Consider the following 20,821-nt stretch of genomic DNA (forward strand, 5'->3'; position numbering starts at 1 on the left):
AACATGTATGTGTCACCATGATTCCTAGAACATATAGAGGGGTGCAAATACGGAACTAAGACACTTGGCCAGTTGCTTTAAAAATCCATGGGAACCCCTACATGGTCCAGTAGAAGGTCAGTAGTGGAGAGGGATGGTGGATTTTAAGAAAGGCAGACAGAGTTTTTGATAGTGCACAGTGTCTAAATCCCCTCGCATGGTATTCTTGATGGGATTTGGGCGATTCGGATTTAGCCCAAATGGGAGAAAATCAAAGCTAGAAAGGGGCACCTGGTCGGAGCAAGTTTTGTGCACCAGAACCATTATGTATGGATTACATGTAATTTAGGGTCATAATTTATTAACTACATTAAAAGTTATGAAAATTATGCGTCACTTGGCAACTCTTGTATACAGAGTAATGGCTAAAGACGATTCATTTCTGATACGATATTATCATCTTCCCGATTTAAAGATTTTTTTTCAGAGTGCTTTAAGAGAATATCGGAGTACCAAAATTAGGAGTTCCTATATTAAATTTCTTATGTTTGGAAACGGGAAAACAACACACAGAAATGGCAGTACGGAGCACTTCGTGTACCGTGTTTGAATTGCTCAGGTTGTTATATTCTCTTGAGTCATTATAACAATCGACCAAACTCCTACACTGGATTTTCCATAAGGTCAGCATGACACATGAACTGTGGTGGAATCTGGTTCACCATGTTGATATTTTCACCATATTGATATTTTCAAAATTGTTATTTATTTCTTAATTAAAATACTATTTTTTGGTTCTGATGTTTACCCCAAATGAATTGTACTTCGTGATCAAGAAAAAGTCGGCTAAGATAAGGTGTGTATTTGACCCACCAATGTCGCACTTCTCGTACAATGTAATCGGTTTAAGTATTGCCACATTTCAGAGGAGCGGTGACACGTTAGTTACAAGCTTAGCAAATGTCAATAGTCAAATCTAATTTTTCTTTTTTTGTTTTGACACATTAAACATCGCATAAAAAGTGTTTTTGAACACTACCAGTGATAATCAGTTACAGAATAATGTCATTATTGATTACCTGCTGCTAAGTTCCTGTAAATGCGCCATGTTCAATTTGGGAAGAATACCTTTTTAAACAAAGACAGATATTGTATAATTCAACCACACACACAAACATATATATATATATATATATATATATATATATATATGTGTGTGTGTGTGTGTGTGTGTGTGTGTGTGTGTGTGTGTGTGTGTGTGTGTGTGTGTGTGTGTATATATATATATATATATATATATATATATATATATATATGTAGTGTAGGATTTCTCTGTGTTAAATGTTCAATACTAAACCAATGAAAATCACTGAAACTGACTCATGGTTATTTTGGCCTAAAGTAATTATCTTCCAAAAATTCTATTGATCTATCTATCTATCTATAAAAGCACTGAAAAGGCCACAACACTGTTGGTTATTTAAAACTCAAATTTTCGACGCAACCCGCGTCTTTATCAAGATACATATATTACATAAATAACACACACCACGAAAAACGACAAGTATCAATAAACCACATTGGTAACATTGGTTTTCGTGGTGTGTGTTATTTGTTTATGTAATATATGTCTCTTGATAAAGACGCGGGTTGCGTAGAAAATTTGAGTTTTAAATAACCATTATATATATATATAATTTAATTCTTCTTGTATCCTTGTCTCTGATTGGTCAAATCCCAATTGAGGAACGCAGGTTATTTTTGTGTAACCTGGTTGGTATGGGGATACACCCCCTTGACATCCAAAGCCGGAACTTTTTTTCTCTCTCTAAATTTATATCGCAGCACTATTTTCAGCCTTCTATGGAATAGAAAGTCAACGTGTAGAATAAGTTTTTTCGGTTTGATACAGATATTGTTTTCTTGTTGTCAATATTAACATCTACTTTTACGTAAATCACTGTTGTAAAACATCTTTCTCTGTATGATGGTCGAATAATAGATTAAAACAAAGATATTATATTCGAATTAATGATTTACCAAGTAAGCATTGCCCTGTTCATTTTGAAATACATTTCTCACGGGGGAGGGGGTGTTTCATTGCTTGATCCGCCTTTCAACAAAGCAAACAAAAATTCATATGTCACATTTTATCACATGACGTCAGTCACATTGACATGTGGATCACAATTTGTCACTTTCTTATATATATTTTCTTGTGTTGGATTTACTATTTGCAACAACGTTGCATGCAATGGTAAGTTTTCATGTAGTAGAAGTTTTCACAGAGTTAAATACCGCAACTTATCACATTTTCTGATATTTGAAGATTTATTTTGGGTAGGCCTAAGCAATGCAGTTCCCCGTATTTTCTCAATTATTCGGAGATGAGCGACTTCAAAGTCGATCTCTATCTCTGAAGGGCAGCGAAATACGCATTGCATGCATAGTCTACACATATTTTCTATCATGACAAACTTCATCTTCGATACAATATTTTGATAAATAGACTAGGCTCCGTAGAACTAAGATTAAAGATGGCGACCTTCACCGCTAGACGCTTCGTCGTTGTTGCTAAGTGAATCATTGCGGGCTCAGTTGACTTGTATTTTTCCTAGTTTATGTACATTTTTATAAACGAAGGTTAGGATCTTTGTCTCTTGCATTAAATTATAAGGAATGACTTTAATTCTGGGGCAAGTTATACGAGTATAATCTGGTTTGGGTCAGTTTACGCGTAAGCGAAAGCGTAAACTGATCCAAACCAGTATATACTCGTATAACTTGCACCAGAATTAAAGTCATTCCTTAAATATATAAAAGCAAATTCTTTATGTTTAAATATGATGATACATGTTTGATGTTGTAGTTTTTCATTGTAATACTTAGCAGAATTTGAAAGAGATAAAGCATGATTTGTACCATAAGGTTTCAAACTTAATGGTTTTAGTTAGACATTCCTTCCGTTACTCACCTGCATGCATTTACACATTATTAACATGATGAGTCGCGTTACAGCAAATTAATATTTTAAGGTATTTTTAACGTGTATTGGACCAATACACGTTATTTTACAATATACACATGTATGTATGCGTGCACAGAAAGTATTCTGTACACTTCTATGCTAAAAATGCACATGATGGTTGCGGTTATAATCATCGATAATTAACCTTATCTGGGTAATACCTGGTTTTCCTGAAGATGCAGTGGTGGGTTCCAGATATTACAGAGGAAGGCCCAAGCTCGATGTTGATCATTAAACATCTTAATATTATACACCTATTTACTGGCTATGAGGACAATAGCAAGTTTATTGTCCCCCAAGACAGCAACTATTTCCCGAGGGGGAAAATAAACTTGCAATTGTCCGAATAGTCCGTAAATATGTGTTTTAATACCAGAGTAGACTTTACTCGTGTCAGACATACCAAAGTGAAGTAAACTAATTAGAGTTATCGGACTTTGACGTCACAGAAAACAAAACGCGGGAAAATGTAGCATTTCGAGACTATTTCCCAAGGGCAGATAGTTCAGAAACTATTTCACGTCTAGCGTTATCCAGAAGAAAAAGCAAATTTATTCACCTAACATTTATATAGCAAAAACATTCTGGTATAATAAATAAGTATAAATCTTTGTTGACTGGTCACACCCGCCGTGAGCCCTATATTTTGATTAGGTAAACGGAGTAATCCGTAATCAAAATCCGTATGTAAATAACGACCTAACAATTGGTGTGAAACACGTCAGACAGCATTCGATCAAATGACTGGTGTCTGCAAATTAGAGGGTTAATTTGCGAATTGCTGACTTTAAACGTGGCTTATAATGATGCATATATGTATAAAGAATTTAAAAGAGCTAATATTACTTAAAAGGTGGTGATAAAGAACAGTGACCAATCTCTTAGCTCCTATAAAGGTGAAGATAACGAACAGTAATAAATTTCTTAACTCCTATAAAGTGAAGATAACGAACAGTGATCAATCTCGTAACTCCTATAAGGAATACGAAATAAAGAGTTGGGCAAACACGGATCCCTTGGATATATCAAGAGGTGGGATCAGATGCCTAGGAGGAGTAATCATTCCCTGTCGACCTATCACACCCGCCGTGAACGGGATGTACAACACCCAATCTACACAGTAAAACTGCTCGATTTGAACATGTGTTTTGCACTTAAGTATGTATGGAACATCAGCAATATGTTTTGTCATGTGCATTTCTTCTCACACAAGACCTAACAAAAATTCATACAATATGAACAGCGACATAAAAACTATAAATGATCCATTTCATTATCTTTTGAAAGACCTTCATATGATACATGATACAAAATCCACTGATGATAATTTCGATATTAGTGCCATAAATGACAGTATTCGGTCATTAACGTACAACAGCAATATCTTCAGCTGATATAATGACAGCAACATTCTCTCATTAATTATTAACAACTCTGGAGATTTCAGAAGTAAACTTCAGTTTTGAAAATATGTGAGGGTATGAACTCCATTTGAATTGGAGCTTCATGAAAAGTATGCTGGCGTGAAGCGTTACATTTGAAAATCTTTGACGGTATGCACTGCATTAGCGCTTCATGAAAAGTATGACAGCGTCAAGCCTTGCATTTCATACCCTCGTGTATTTTCAAAATTCAATTTTATTTCTAATATTTATATTCTGCTTTCATTTCTGTCGGAACTCCCAGCCGTTGAAATAGACGTATTGTATTCATCAATTGGTCTCAACTACAACGCGTCCATGAGGATCTTCTTATCTTACAGTGTTTGTATGGTAATTGGATGTAGCAGGGATTTTCATCGAGATAATTACAGATTGTTGACCCTATATGTAGTAATTTATTAGGAAATATTTTCAATTGAGTCTTTGATTTGTCAATTTTACTCCTTTCACATTTTCCAAACTAAAGAAGCTGTTAAGTAGGAAGGATTTTGGTTCCCTACAATTTTCTAATTTTCTGTGACGTTTGGAAAACTCCAGGTTGTTCAAATTAGTCAATTTTGGGGGAAATGTTTTACACAGAGAGCTCTTGCTTTGTTTACTTATTTCCTGTCCCAGATTTTAAGCTAGGACATTTTCTTCATACAATGCACAGAACGTATATTGCAGCTTGATAATGGCTGATACTACCTTGGGTAAACTTGTACAACTCGTGGCTTAAACAAAAACACCACCCTACATCATCATCTCTCGGGTGTTTCCGGTTTTAATGAAGGGTGTATTTTGTGCCTTCGTTGGTCGTCTGGTTCGTTTTCTAATTCGTTTGACATGAATATCATTGTGTTAAGGATAAAATTTAACAAGGTCTTTCTCAGTTGTGATGATAATCTTCTTGCCTGTTGGACCGATTGTTTTCACATATGCCATTCCGGCATACGTCCAGCAGCTCTATCAACCGTTATTTTAAACCAGGCCGTGTGTTTTACCAAACAGAGCTTCACGGCTACGGATCAATGGATCAGTATACCTCGTGTATGTAGATAGGTCTGGTTTGTTTTTACTTTCCCTGTTGTGTAATTTTCAGTTGTTTTCTCTCCTGACAAACTTCACGATTATATCTCGTTGTTTTTGGAAACGATGATTTCTATATATCCGAGGGTCATGTGATCTTCTTCTCGATAATTTTCATTACGTCCCGAACAAGAATATCTGTATTTTCTCTACGTGTTTCTGTAATCCTTGTGATTTTGACATTGTTACCTGTACGCCTGTAAAACTGTTCCATTTCATATAGGGTTCACGACGGGTGTGACCAGTCGACAGGGGATGCTTACTCCTCCTAGGCACCTGATCTCATCTCTGGTGTTTGCCCAGCCATCTATTTTATATTCTATATGGGAGTTATAAGATTGGTCACTGTTTGTTATCTTCACCTTTCATCAACATGAATATTATGACTTGCTACCTCTTCACACATAGCTGAAATCTCGTGTTCCATCACTTCAGTTAAAACGTGTTTGAAGTTTTCTTTACTCAATGTAAGTGCAGTTGCTTGCTGAAATTTTGTCCCATCTGTAGAAATTGTGTTAATGAGATTATTTAATTGAATTATCAGATAAATGCATTCATACATACATACAACTTATAAAAATAACATACAACTTATAAATACACAAATTAAAAACTGGTAAATACAGAATCTCTTTATCTAACACATTTATGAACATCTGTTTTCTTAATGACATTCTCGTTAACAGATGATTCTACCTCAACAACACAATGAACATTTGGTGAAAATTGTCACACCCCGTTTTTTAAATGTCTCCCCAATTATAATGGAAATTGCCCGGACGTACTACGCTCCGTTATTTTAAAATCCATACAAACAAGATTTGTGTTTTTACTTTGCAATAAGTATCTTCCAGAGCTGCAATGGTAAATCAGCACCATACGTTGTAAAAAGCGGGAAAGTCTTTTTTAAATTCAGACGTAATAATCCAGTTCGAGAGTCTACGAGACAGACAAAGGGTCAGTTACTTCTTTATTCATAATTGGTATCAAATGAGTTCTTCCAGATTTGGCCACTTTAAGCCAACTAGTGTTTGATAAATCAGCTAAATTTCACCTACAAGACTACCATGGACCCCACTTAAAGGTATGCACAAAGTCGATTTTATCTTGTACTGTACTAATTGAGGGTCATGTACAGTTCAGCAGGCATGTTCACGAAGCTGTCTTAGGACTAAGACGTGTCCTACCGTAAGTATGTCTTAGTACACGTCTTAGTCTTAAGTCAGGTTTTCGAAGCTTTCCTAAATTTAGTACTCTCCATAAGTTCATCCTAACTTTAGGACAGCATAACCCTTGTCCTAACATCATCCTAAGTTTGTATAAACATGATATTGAAGTGAAGCAATCACAGAAACAGTGAAAAGATATTTAATGACATTAACAACCCGCAAAATTAAGTAATTGTGAATAAATATATAGACGCATATACTGTAACTTCCCACAAATATTCCCCTCTTCTCTACTTTATAAGTAAGGATGTTAATTTACTGAATAAGGTGTATAGGTTTTTTCTACCTCATCAAGTAGAACTTAAAATTTTCCCACTTGAAAAATTTGGGTTCCTTCAACTTCCTCTTCTTACAAACGATAATACACTAATCCGCACAACTCACAAATCAAATTCAGACCGGTTTGACTTGTGTCGGAAAAACAATTGTTGAATTATTGTTATCAAAGACCTTGACATGAGTATATGTATATGAAGGTATGTCGGTTCGATTTTTAAATTACCGTACACAAGTATTGCATGGCTCAGTGGTTTTGCATGCATTACATTAATCATAAGAAGAAATAATGATATACATGTACTAGTATATTAAACATACATGCATAGGTTTGAGTACCACAATATCCGTTTGTTTTACTATTCTATTTTAAGTAGAATTTACTAGTTTATAACATAGTTATATTGAATTCAGGGTATCTACATTGTACTTGTAAATTAAGAATATTCATATAGATAAATTGTCTGTCTTTTCTCTAACTGTATGTCTAGATTTTAATTGTTTTCTCGGAAATATGTCACGAATATCATGTGTATAAATACACGTAAAGGAATAAGAATGTTCCTATGTACATTATGTACAATGTAGTTCAGATCTCCTAACTTTAGATGTTTCTAAGATATCTTTGAGATACGTCCTAAGACGTGTCCTAAGTTGATCTTAGGATGTTCTTAACTTTTTTCCTAAGTTCTACAATGTATCTTAAGACATATCTTATGAAAGTTCCGTGAACATGCCTGCAGGTTGTAAAACCAGTCTACGTTTACTCCATTCACTGTGACAGAAACAATTCATAACTTTTCAAAATAACATGGGCAAAACCACTCCTAAATGTACCAGACACACTCATTATGCAATTACTCGCTTTAAATAAACATCGTATTGCCGGGTTTTTGGCTATTGACAAAGATTCGCGTAAATAAAAATCACTAAATTTAAGTCAATATGTGTACATACACGGGGTCTCTTCAGATTTTCCATTGTGAACTTCCCATATTTCTATAGCAATATTCCATTATCACCTGCATATGGTGTTTATATATCTCAACTGATTCGATGCGCAAGAGTTTGTTATGCATATGACCAGTTTTTAAATTGAGGCGGGCTACTGACAAACAATTTGATGGTGAAGGGGGTTTCAACAGTCTCGTTCAAAGTCAGCTCTTTGCCTATTCTATGGTCGTTATAACAATCTAGTTTGCCAATACAACCTATCATTGAGTGAAAGGCGAAGCTAACGAACAGTGATCAATCTTATAACTCCTATAAGCAATACAAAACAGAGAGTTGGGCAAACACGGACCAATGCTGTCTCACGTGTTTCATATTGATTGTTATAGGCCGTTTTTGGCACACTGATTTTGACTACAGATAACTCCGTTACCTGATCAAGATATAGGGCTCACGGTGGGTGTGATCGGTCGACAGGGGAGGCACTCCTAAACACCTTATCCCACCTCTGATATATCCACGGGTCCGTGTTTGTCCAACTCTCTATTTTGTATTGATTATAGGAGTTATGAGATTAATCACTGTTTGTTACCTTTACCTTTCAAATTCAAAAACAAATTTTGGCAAGATGTTTTTAATTCTTGGAAAAAACGAGAATTATTTTGAAAATGAATTGACACCAGAAAAAATGGGTAAAACTGTTCTCTGGTACAATGAAAAACTAAAAGTAGATAAAAAAAAAAAAAAACTAATGTCTTTGAAGGAATGGAGTAAAAACAATATTTACTTAATAAATCCGTTACTAGATGAGAAAGGGAATATAATGACTTATGCTCAATTCAAACCAATATTTGATATTAAAAATAATTTTTTGGAGTAACACAAGCAGTAAAGAAAATGATGAAAGATTTTAATATTGATCATCTGATTAAAGAACAAGAACCAACTATTCCCTTACACATTTTATCTTTACTAGATAATAAAACCAATAATAGAATAATTTACAAAATATTGAATTCTAGCAAAGAAAACCCAACTGGACAAAAAAAAATGGGATAAACAATTTGAAATATCTAGTGAAGAATGGAGAGGAATTCATAACGATGTTTTTATGAACACAAAAGATAGTAAATTACAATGGCTACAATATCGAGTAAATCATAGAATTTTAACTACAAACACTTTTTTGAAAATGATTGGGAAATCAGACAACGATTTATGTACTTTTTGTTTAGAAAAGAGAGAATCATTGGAACACATTATGTATGATTGTGAAAAAGTCAGTATTTTTTAAAGAAATGTGCAATGTTGGTTTACAAAAACCTTTTCATACAATATTATAACTGATAAGAAAACTTTTATCCTTGGATGTTCGAAAATTAAAATGGTAAACTTTGTAAATTACCATTTGAAACATTATATATACTTAACCAAATGTACAGGAGATTGTTTGTCATTGAGTAAATTTAAAGCTACTTAGAACTAATGTATACAGAGTGGAAAAACAAATTGCAAGTAAATATAATTGTACAGATCAGTTTGAAAAAAAATGGAAATCATTTGAAACATTAGCTCAAGTATAATGTAAACTATGTTAAAACAAAAATATCCTAAAATGCTTCTTTTTTAATATTATATACATTTGTTATAATTTTTCTTTTTCTTCGTAAGAGGTGAGGTAAATGTATATTCAATCAATATTGTGTTTAAAGTAGTTTGTTTTTTTTAAAATAACAACCTTGGTATTCCATCACATATCTGATTGTTAATTATTATAGTATGATTTTTATGAACTCAGCCAGAGTACATTGCCAATTTTTTTCTATTTTCTTTACTTCTAGCCTTTGTTTAGTATGAATGTCTGTCCGTGTGAATGTGTGAGCGATAGTGTTGGAATTCATAAAACTCTGTACCCCCTGGTCAGGTTGGGTTGTAAGGGTTGTGTAAAAGCCTGACTATATACCTGAATAAAACTGGGGAAAAAAATCTTTACCTTTCATCCACTAGATAATGGGGTAAATACATGTATGTCATAAAAGATCGTATGTTCGTTTCCTAATGCAAGGTGAAGATAACGAACAGTGATCAATCTCATAACTCCTACAAGCAATACAAAATAGATAATTGGCCAAACACGGACCCCTGGACACACCAGAGGTGGGATCAGGTGTCTAGGAGGAGTAAGCATCCCCTGTTGACCGGTCACACCCGCCGTGAGCTCTATATCCTGATCAGGTAAACGGAGTTATCTGTAGTCAAAATCAGTGTGCCAAGAACGACTTAACAATCGGTATGAAACACGTCAGACAGCATTTGACCCAATGCGAGGTCGTATTGACGAACTAGATCGATATAACGACCATAGAATTTTCGAAATGCTGACTTCAATCGAGACTGTTGAAATCCCTGTACCATCAACTTGTTTGTCAGTAGCTTACCTCGATTTAAAAACTGACTATACGTAGAACAAGCTCTTGCATATCGAATCAGTTGAGATATATAAACACCATATGCAGGTGATAATGGAATATTGCTACACAAATATGGGAAGTTGACGATGGAGAAGCTGAAATCATCCCGTTTGTCATACAGTTGAGTTGTCAGTTTGCCGTTAATGTCTACTTTCAATAAAATATCTAAGTATGAATGTTACGATATTTGGTTATATATTTAAACTGTTGCATCAGCTGTTTTGTTTTTGTGTATCTGTGACGTCACTTGGAAAGCTTCGTGTGTGATCGGATGACGGGACAGGTCGAGCGCGTGATAATCTGCAAGGAGTAGTGTTGTGGCTGGAGAAGAAGATGGCAGTAATCTCGGTAAAATGGAAGCACTTCGTAATCCGCCGGTCCGTGGAAGTGCCTGGCCCGATCATCTAGCTAGGATCGCGCATCTGATCTGTAATCCGTATAAACGTGTGTGCGAGGATTCCTGAACTGATTCACGGAGACGCTGATCATTATAAACAAGTTGAGTAGAACTTTAGATCTGTGTTGTGTACTTCTGTATCATTGTATGTTTATATATTTGTGATTAATTATGTAGAATTAAAATTTGTAAAAGTTTCAAATCGTTTTCACTGGTGTTGTTGTAAGTGTGTCAATTGAACTCGCTATAAATAGATTTGTGTATTCGGCGCACGTTACAATGAAGCAGAAGTGGACGACTCTGTGGTGTCCTTTATTTCGAGGTCACAGGGATATATCAAATCGACATATGAATGAAAGCTATCATTGTTAATAGACAAAACGTCATCGATATATCTAAAAGTCGAATTGAAGGTTACAGCGAGAGTTTTTCTTCTCACGTAGAAGTTTTTGAATAAATTCTGCTTCATATGAATATAAAAACAGGTCAGCTAACAAAGGAGCACAATTCGTGCCCATGGGAATTCCAACAGACTGTTGGAACACCTGATCACCAAAGACCACGAAGATATTGTCAATAAGGAACTCTAGCATATTTTTTTATTTCAACTTCAGAATACTTGTGCGTGGAATCAGAGTAGTGTTTAACAAAGTAAGTTTTTGAATGACTGATCACTAGATATGAATATTTCCGTTTTTGTTGAAGAAGCAACTGTCTATACCTTACAAACAAAGACAATGTTGTTACCTAATGTGAACTATCGGGTTTTCTAATGCTCAGAAAGATTTACATAGTACGTCATTCGGTTCTAGAAGCAACTGTCTATACCTTACAAACAAAGACAATGTTGTTACCTAATGTGAACTATCGGGTTTTCTAACGCTCAGAAAGATTTACATAGTACGTCATTCGGTTCTGACAGGGGGTGAATGGACCGGCTTTCATTTTGAGTTTCAAGAAAAACGATTTCAGTTCATGTCACCTCATATTTTTTCTTTCAATTTAATTTTGTTTTCTTTGATCATTGAGAAAATTTACTATCGATACAAAATATGATCAGGGGTTGTATGCAACGCCGAGCTGCAGGCTGTTTAACTTTTTCGAGACAATAACTAGGCTAGCCTTAACTAATTATTTCACAAATAAATTCATTGTTTTCAAATTTTGACGATTTTAACAACACCTGTGCCATTTTTATAAATTTTTACAATTTGAATTCTGTCACCCTGATCCAGTTCCAATGCACATTATGTCACGTGGCGTAGGAATACATAGTATGGTATAAGAACAATATCGTATGAGTGATATCCACTGGATAAATATGTAATAAATATCTCGAGTTATTTTTGATGGCATTGTCAATGGATATTTTCAGTAATTTTGTGTATTTAATCTCGACAGACTGTATTTTATAGAAGTCAACAAAACGCTCATCAGAGGGCATGGTGCAATTTCTATATACTATATTCAAAGTCGACCCCAAATGTTAACCTTGATATTTATTGCTTACATCGTTATTTCGTAAATTAATTTGTACAGCGTATAGGCCATTTACGTGATCAAGATAAAGGTTTCATGGAGAGTTTGAGCGATCAACAGGGGGTGCTTACTCCTCCTGAACACCTGGTCCCACCTCTGGTTTTTTCAGGGTCTATGTTTGTTCTGCTCTACACTTGTAATCTTTATTTTTTGCATGGCTGATTAATCTGTAATGACGATATTTAATAATAATGCAACGTAAACTATTTGATATCACCCTAGGTAAAAGAACTAGGTCAAACTTTCAAGTTCATTGTAGACTGATTTAACTCTCAGACATCTTCGATTGGCCTTATTTGTATAATGTATGCTTGAACAGTGATCAATCTAATAACTACTATAAAGAATACAAAGTTTAGATTAGCATAAACACGGAACCCTGGACAATCTAGAAGTGGGATCAGGTGCCCAGGAAGAGTAAGCATAGCCTGTACACAGCTCACACCCGCCGTGACTCCTATATCCTGATCACGTTAACGGAAAAATCCGTAATCAAATTCAGTGAATAAAGAATGACCTAAAAATATTTGTGCAAAACACACCAGACAGGATGTGACTCAATGACAAATTAGATCGTTATAACGACCATGAAATTTGAAAAAGGCTGACTTTAAACGAGAATGTTGAACCTCCTCTAACATCGACTTATTTGTCAGTAGCCTGTTCCTGATTAAATTATCGATCATTCGCAGAACAAGGTCTTCCGTATTGAATCAGTTGAGAGACATAAGTAACATATACCGGTGATAATGAAATATTGCTACATAAATATGGGAAGTTAACGATGGAGAAACTGAAATCACCTGTGTATCATAAAGTTGAGTTGTTAATTTGCCGCTATCATGCAAGGTGAAGATAACGAACAGTGATCAATCTCATAACTCCTATAAGCAATACAAAATAGATAGTTGGGCAAACACGGACCCCTGGACACACCAGAGGTGGGATTAGGTGTCTAGGAGGAGTAAGCATCCCCTGTTGACCGGTCACATCCGCCGTGAGCCCTATATCCTGATCAGGTAAACGGAGTTATCCGCAGTCGAAATCAGTGTACCAAGAACGGCTTAACAATCGGTATGAAACACATCAGACAGCATTTGACCCAATGTGAGGTTGTACTGACGAAGTAGATCGTTATAACTACCATAGAATTTGCGAAATGCTGACTTCAATCGAGACTGTTGAAATCCCTGTACCATCAACTTGTTTGTCAGTAGCTTACCTCGATTTAAAAACTGACTATACGTAGAACAAGCTCTTGCATATCGGATCAGTTGAGATATATAAACACCATATGCAGGTGATAATGGAATATTGCTACATAAATATGGGAAGTTGACGATGGAGAAGCTGAAATCATCCCGTTTGTCATACATTTGAGTTGTCAGTTTGCCGTAAATGTCTACTTTCAATAAAATATCTATGTTCAATATAAGTTCTAAGTAGAAAATAGATTTGGAAGCCTCTGTGGTGTCTTTCATGTCGAGTTCACATGGATATATCGAATCGATAATGAATGAAAATTATTATTGTTAATATATATGAAATGATGATTGTTAATAGATTAAAACTGATTTTGACTACAGATAACTTCGTTTGCCTGATCAGGAGATAGGGCTCATGGCGGGTGTGACCGGTCGACAGGGGATGCTTACTCCTCCTAGGCACCTGATCCCACCTCTGGTGTGTCCAGGGGTCCGTGTTTGCCCAACTCTCTATTTTGTATTGCTTATAGGAGTTATGAGATTGATCACTGTTCGTTATCTTCATCTTTCATTAAACGTCGTCGATAATCTAAATGTCGATTTGAAGGTCACAGCAAGAGATTTTTCTTCTCATGTAGAAGTATTTGAATAAATTCTTCTCCATGAGAATATGAAAACAGGTCAGCTAATAAAGGAGCAGAAGTTGTGCTCATGGGAATTCTAACATTCTGTTCGAAGACCTGATCACTAAAGACTATGAATATATTGTCAATTAGTAGCCCCAGCATCTTTTTAATAGCAACCTCGTAGTTCTTGTGCATATAATCAGGGTGGTGTTTAACAAAGTAATTTTTGAAGGACTGGTCTATTTCCATTGTCCATTTTTATTGAAGAATCTTTCTTCTTAATGTTTCCAAAGCTTTGTAATTTGTTTTGATCCAGTAAATCTGATTTTGTGAGTTTGTTCGCATACCTTCTCAAGAAAGGACCATTGCTTGCATATTCAATGAGTTGAAAAGAAAAAAAGAAAGAGTTAGGGAAAGCTGTTTTGATCCAGTAAATCTGATTTTGTGAGTTTGTTCACATACCTTCTCAAGAAAGGACCATTGCTTGCATATTCAGTGAGTTGAAAAGAAAAAAAGAAAGAGTTAGGGAAAGTGATACATATCAAAAATACAACGTCCATCACCAACAGGATATACTTGAAGCAGATACATATCTTATTTGCTAAAGAGAAAGGAGAGGATACTCATAATAATAAATGTACAAGTATTATTGTTACTGTAAGGATTCTTTAACATAAATAGTAATTTCAATATATGCATACCTAATGAGAATTGATACTGTTGATGAAAAGAATGATTGCTGTTTACATAGTACCCGCTCTAGATGAAGAACTAAAGCGTATCATCTATTCAAGGCACTCAATGTATGGGGAAGCCATCATGTACCACCAGCTCTAGCATATTGCCTTTAAACTATGTGCCTTGAAATGAAATAGACAAAATCAAGAAGTTAATCACTTTTTGGTGTAATTTTGAAATGAAAAACATATGTGCCACCCTTACTTGTAAATCAGATAGAGATTAGTCAGGAGAAGTGGACTGGTGAATAGGAATTCTGGGTACTTTGTAAGCAAGTTCTAACATGAAATATCGAAAACGTTTACAACATACATACATTTTCTACTTTTAGGGTAACTCAGGAAAACACTTGTGACTTATAATTCCTTCCTATTTGTGTTATATGTAGAACAGTATTGGTTTTAGAGACATTTGTAGATTATCGAAGGGGATTGGAAAGCAAGCAAATCAATTTTATACGTCAGAAAACTTATTTTACCAAAACTAAATCGTCATTACCTGTGGGTACTACAATGGACACCTCTGGGAAATGGATGATTAATTTCTTCAAAAATACGTGCCGCTACACCACCCTTGCTTCCCACCATTACTGAAGCACCATCAGTCCCCATAGCTACCAGGTTCGACTTCCAATCTTCTTCGAACCTCTCCTCCATCAAATCCACCATAGCTGCTATTGCAGTAATGAATTTTTGACAACATCTGTCAGTAGTGTATGTTATCCAGTGTACGTGTTACAATTTTAACAACACAATGTGCATTTCTGTAGAGGAAACATAACTTGATCCCAAGAAACTTGTAAAAGCATCATAAAAGCCTAGGCTGCTTGCGAATTGCTTACTGAAGAGGTCACGATCGCCTGTCTTGTTAGGCATGATTCGTGAATTCCACTCTTTTCATGAGCACGAACAGTCCTTGATCAAAATTTTACGATCCTCTAACAAACGTACCGCTTCTGTCTCACAATGCATGGAGTTCTCTTCCTTATCATAATGCAACTTACGAATGTTTTCAGACCAACACGATTGAAATTTTCTCTCGCGTTTTGTTGTTTCATATAATTGTTGAGGTTTTATTTTATTGACTTTTTTTTCGATGGCGGATGTGAAGCACTCACCAAGTGTGTCCAAATATTGGGTTTTTTAGTCAGTTTACGTCAATGCATAGTTTGAATGCAACGTTTTGACACCATTGTTTCAAACGCTTCGCTAATATGTGCTTGAATAACACGGATGAAACACACAACAGATTTATAGTATTGGATGAAATCTCTGACCTTTACTTACACTTTCCGGACGTATTCCGCTAACAAATTCGGATTCGCAACATAACAATTTTCTTTTTATCGATCTATATAATTCCGTTTACTGAATGATGATAATAATATATAATTTTAGTAGGGAAAGCTTGATGAATGGTTTGAGAGCCCGACCTCAATTATTAGCTTTCCCGGGCTAGCGGACTGCCGTTAGCTTTTACCCCTGGGGAGAGGGCAATATTGAGCAAAAATAATTCGTCTTGATTTACATTTTGAAGAACCCACAAGCAAAAACTGGTTAATCTATTTTTTTAAAAATCTATTTTATTGAATGTTTGATTTTCTTGCTGCTTAGTACTGTAAACACTGAAAAAGAAGAAACCAGTTTAAATAAATCATCATGTTTAGTACATAGATTTTTATGACAGTAAGCAAGTGTATACTCTTGTTTTACAAGTGATTATAATTGCCCAATGACGTCAGAAACACCAAGGAATGCTTCACCAAACAATCCCAATGTTAGCAAAGGCCAAAATGAAAGTTCCATGAATATGAATAGACATTGCATGACAATTCACGTGTAGAGGAAATTGCTTTGTATTCGTTTACGCCTGAATACTGCAGCCAGTCTTAACAAATTGTTCACCAATCAGTGCGTTAGAGCCAAAAGTACATCGACCCCCAATCACTGCGTTAGAACCACCAATACATCGACCCCCAATCATTGCGCTAGAACCACCAGTACATCCACCCCCAATCACTGCGCTAGAACCACCAGTACATCCACCCCCAATCACTGTGCTAGAACCACCAGTACATCCACCCCCAATCACTGCGTTAGAGGTTAAAGTACATCGACCCCCAATCACTGCGCTAGAACCACCAGTACATCGACCCCCAATCACTGCGTTAGAACCACCAGTACATCCACGCCCAACCACTGCGTTAGAACCACCAGTACATCCACCCCCAATCACTGCGCTAGAACCACCAGTACATCCACCCCCAATCACCGCGTTAGAACCACCAGTACATCCACCCCCAATCACTGCGCTAGAACCACCAGTACATCGACTCCCAATCACTGCGCTAGAACCACCAGTACATCGACCCCCAATCACTGCGTTAGAGGTTAAATTACATCGACCCCCAATCACTGCGCTAGAACCACCAGTATATCCACCCCCAATCACTGCACTAGAGCCAAAAGTACATCCACCCCCAATCACTGTGTTAAAACCACCAGTACATCGACCCCCAATCACTGCGCTAGAACCCCCAGTACATCGACCCCCAATCACTGCGCTACAACCACCAATACATCGACCTCCAATCACTGCGCTAGAACCACCAATACATCGACCCCCAATCACTGTGTTAGAGGTAAAAGTAAATCGACCCCCAATTACTGCGCTAGAACCACCAATACATCGACCCCCAATCACTGCGCTAGAACCACCATTACATCGACCCCCAATCACTGTGGTAAAACCACCAGTACATCGACCCCCAATCACTGCGTTAGAGGTAAAAGTACATCGACCCCCAATCACTGTCCTAGAACCACTAATACATCGACCCCCAATCACTGCGTTAGAGGTAAAAGTACATCGACCCCCAATCACTGCGTTAGAGGTAAAAGTACATCGACCCCCAATCACTGTCCTAGAACCACTAATACATCGACCCCCATTCACTGCGTTAGAGGTAAAAGTGCATCGATCCCCAATCACTGCGCTAGAACCACCAGTACATCGACCCCCAATCACTGCGTTAGAGGTAAAAGTACATCGACCCTCAATAACTGCACTAGAACCACCAGTACATCCACCCCCAATCACTGCGCTAGAACCACCAGTACATCCACCCCCAATCACTGCGCTAGAATCACCAGTACATCCACCCCCAATCACTGCGTTAGAGGTAAAAGTACATCGACCCCCAATCACTGTGCTAGAACCACTAATACATCGACCCCCAATCACTGCGCTAGAACCGCCAGTACATCGACCATCAATCACTGCGCTAGAACCACCAGTACATCGACCCCCAATCACTGCGTTAGAGGTAAAAGTACATCGACCCTCCAATCACTGCGCTAGAACCACCAGTACATCGACCCCCAATCACTGCGCTAGAACCACCAGTACATCGACCATCAATCACTGCGCTAGAACCACCAGTACATCGACCCCCAATCACTGCGTTAGAGGTAAAAGTACATCGACCCTCCAATCACTGCGCTAGAACCACCAGTACATCGACCCCCAATCACTGCGTTAGAACCACCAGTACATCGACCCCCAATCGCTGAGTTAGAGGTAAAAGTATATCGACCCCCAATCACTGTGCTAGAATCACTAGTACATCGACCCCCAATCACTGCGCTAGAACCACCAGTACATTGACTCCTAATCACTGCGCTAGAACCACCAGTACATCGACCCCCAATCACTGCGCTAGAACCACCAGTACATCGACCCCCAATCACTGCGCTAGAACCACCAGTACATCGACCCCCAATCACTGCGTTAGTGGTAAAAGTACATTGACCCCCAATCACTGCGTTAGAACCACCAGTACATTGACCTCCAATCTCTGCGTTAGAACCATCAGTACATCGACATTAGATTACAAGGGAAAATGAAGGAACGCATATCACGGTTGGGAGTGGCCATAAAATTGAAACATCAATTCAATCGCTCGTTCCATATTGAGTGATTAGAAAAATAAACGTGAAATGTCGGATATTCTTGATAAAATCATTAATTCCTCCCAAACTGTATTCATCAAATTTGCCTTCAGTAACGCGGCATATCCAGACCCAGACTTCCTTGATCATGTTGAACATACTCAGGACCTATTCTAAACCGGATCCCCATGGGAATTTCCTTCGTTTTCAACTCGGGAAATAGAGTTGCTTTCTGGAAACTGGAATCTTGCTGACTTCCACAATGATGTACTTTAACTACATGTATATACTATGACCCCTGATTTCTTTATATAGTGGCGTCGGTGGCCTAGTGGTTAGGCTGTCAGACTCTCGACCAAAACGTTGTGGGTTCGAGTCCTGGCCGCGGCAGGACCCACTTTGTGTCCTTAGGAAAGGCACTTTACATGAATTTCCGCACTACACCGACGTGTAAAAGGGGTACCTGGCTATAGACAGTGAAAGATATTGTTAAAATGTTAATGCTCTAGCGCCTGTAATGGCAGCTTGCACTGTATGAAAGGTGAAGATAACGAACAATGCTTCCCAGGAAGCTGAGAAAGTTCTAAATTGTTACAAGGTCTGCCGGGGTAATGATGCATTGTAAAGCGCTTGAGCAGCTGGAAAAAGCGTTATATAAAACCAATCATTAATATTATTATTAACCATTATTTCTTTCCACAATTCCCCATCAGTGTAGTCATTAATATATAGTTTTTTAAAAATTGCCAATATTGCAATATTCAGGCTCGAACCTCATTAATAACTGAAAAATTATCGTATATTAATGATTTATCATTTCTCATTCATTTGATAAACAAAAACAACTCCAGAGACTATTTCTTCATTGTCAGAAAAATTGTAATTTTAAAAAGTTTCGCATATTTTAGTGTGAACGCATGGTACAACCAATGCCATTAAAACTATTGCTTATACATGTTCGCGACTGAATATATCGGAAATAATTGGAAAATTTACAAATACTGAGAAAGAAAGTTTTAATAGAAGTATTTCCTCCGTTATCCTAAGCAAGCAGAAATCAGACCAGAGCGTGAATCAACAAAATGCGACTTGTCAATTTTAAATTTTGTCCAAATAAAGTATGCTATTCGAAAGTGTATTTTGATTTTCCATGATTTTGCTTCGTACCTTATCATTTGCATATGTCATGTATATTCTCAGGGGAAGTGGCCAAAGTTAAGTTCATGTACACTTTTTATAGACTTTACTTTACACGAGAATTCCAGTATTGTGGTATTTAGACTTGCGTATTATTCAATAGCGAGTAATTACAAAACATTTGATTAAATGTACCAAGCGTGAAGACGAGAGTCCCAGAACGGAAGCCTTGACTAGCGAATGATCAGCAAAATTGGTCGAATTATCATACCTGCAAATTTTAAAGAAAGTTATGTTGTCAAATCGGCCTCTGACTATTCAAAGCTAGCGTCGCTTAGAGCTCGCTCAAATGACACGTGAGTCATGGGATTCGCTCTTTATCAGTATAAAAAAAATGAGGATTACCCATAGTGCTCGGGAAAAATTTCGCCGTTACTGCGGAACTGTTGCGTTTTCCTCACCTAAATTCGTTTTAAAGACACCTCGTGAATTACGTAAGTTTCTCCTGCGTTTAGACCCAAAAAAATTATGGAATTCCGGATAGCTCATTGTAAGTATCCCTAAAGCTATAATAGCGCTTCGAAATATATGACGTTACAATACTTAAATCATCCCCAAACAAGAGGTACTGTGAGCAATGCTCACAAAGAATATCCCCGCTTACCCCAATCTCCCAAAGGGTGTAGTTAATAGGTATAAATTACCTCTTTCCTGGGTGTAAAAATATGGTATGCCTCTGTAGAAGAAAATGGAAGATATAGTCCGAACACAAATCCATGGTATAA

General features: G+C 36.9%; 1 protein-coding gene across 1 annotated transcript; it reads right to left on the bottom strand.

Annotated features, from left to right (window-relative positions):
- Positions 1–16,812: 16,812 nt before the first annotated feature.
- Positions 16,813–20,445, bottom strand: LOC125651186 (loricrin-like). Its single transcript, XM_056166062.1, has 3 exons — positions 20,442–20,445; positions 18,467–18,805; positions 16,813–18,263 (listed from the first exon to the last, which is right to left on the bottom strand). The coding sequence occupies exons 1-3, from the start codon at positions 20,443–20,445 to the stop codon at positions 16,813–16,815; spliced, it is 1,794 nt and encodes a 597-aa protein (XP_056022037.1).
- Positions 20,446–20,821: the final 376 nt, after the last annotated feature.

Source organism: Ostrea edulis, chromosome 5 (assembly GCF_947568905.1).
Source record: "Ostrea edulis chromosome 5, xbOstEdul1.1, whole genome shotgun sequence".
Classification (NCBI taxonomy): Eukaryota; Metazoa; Mollusca; class Bivalvia; order Ostreida; family Ostreidae; genus Ostrea; species Ostrea edulis.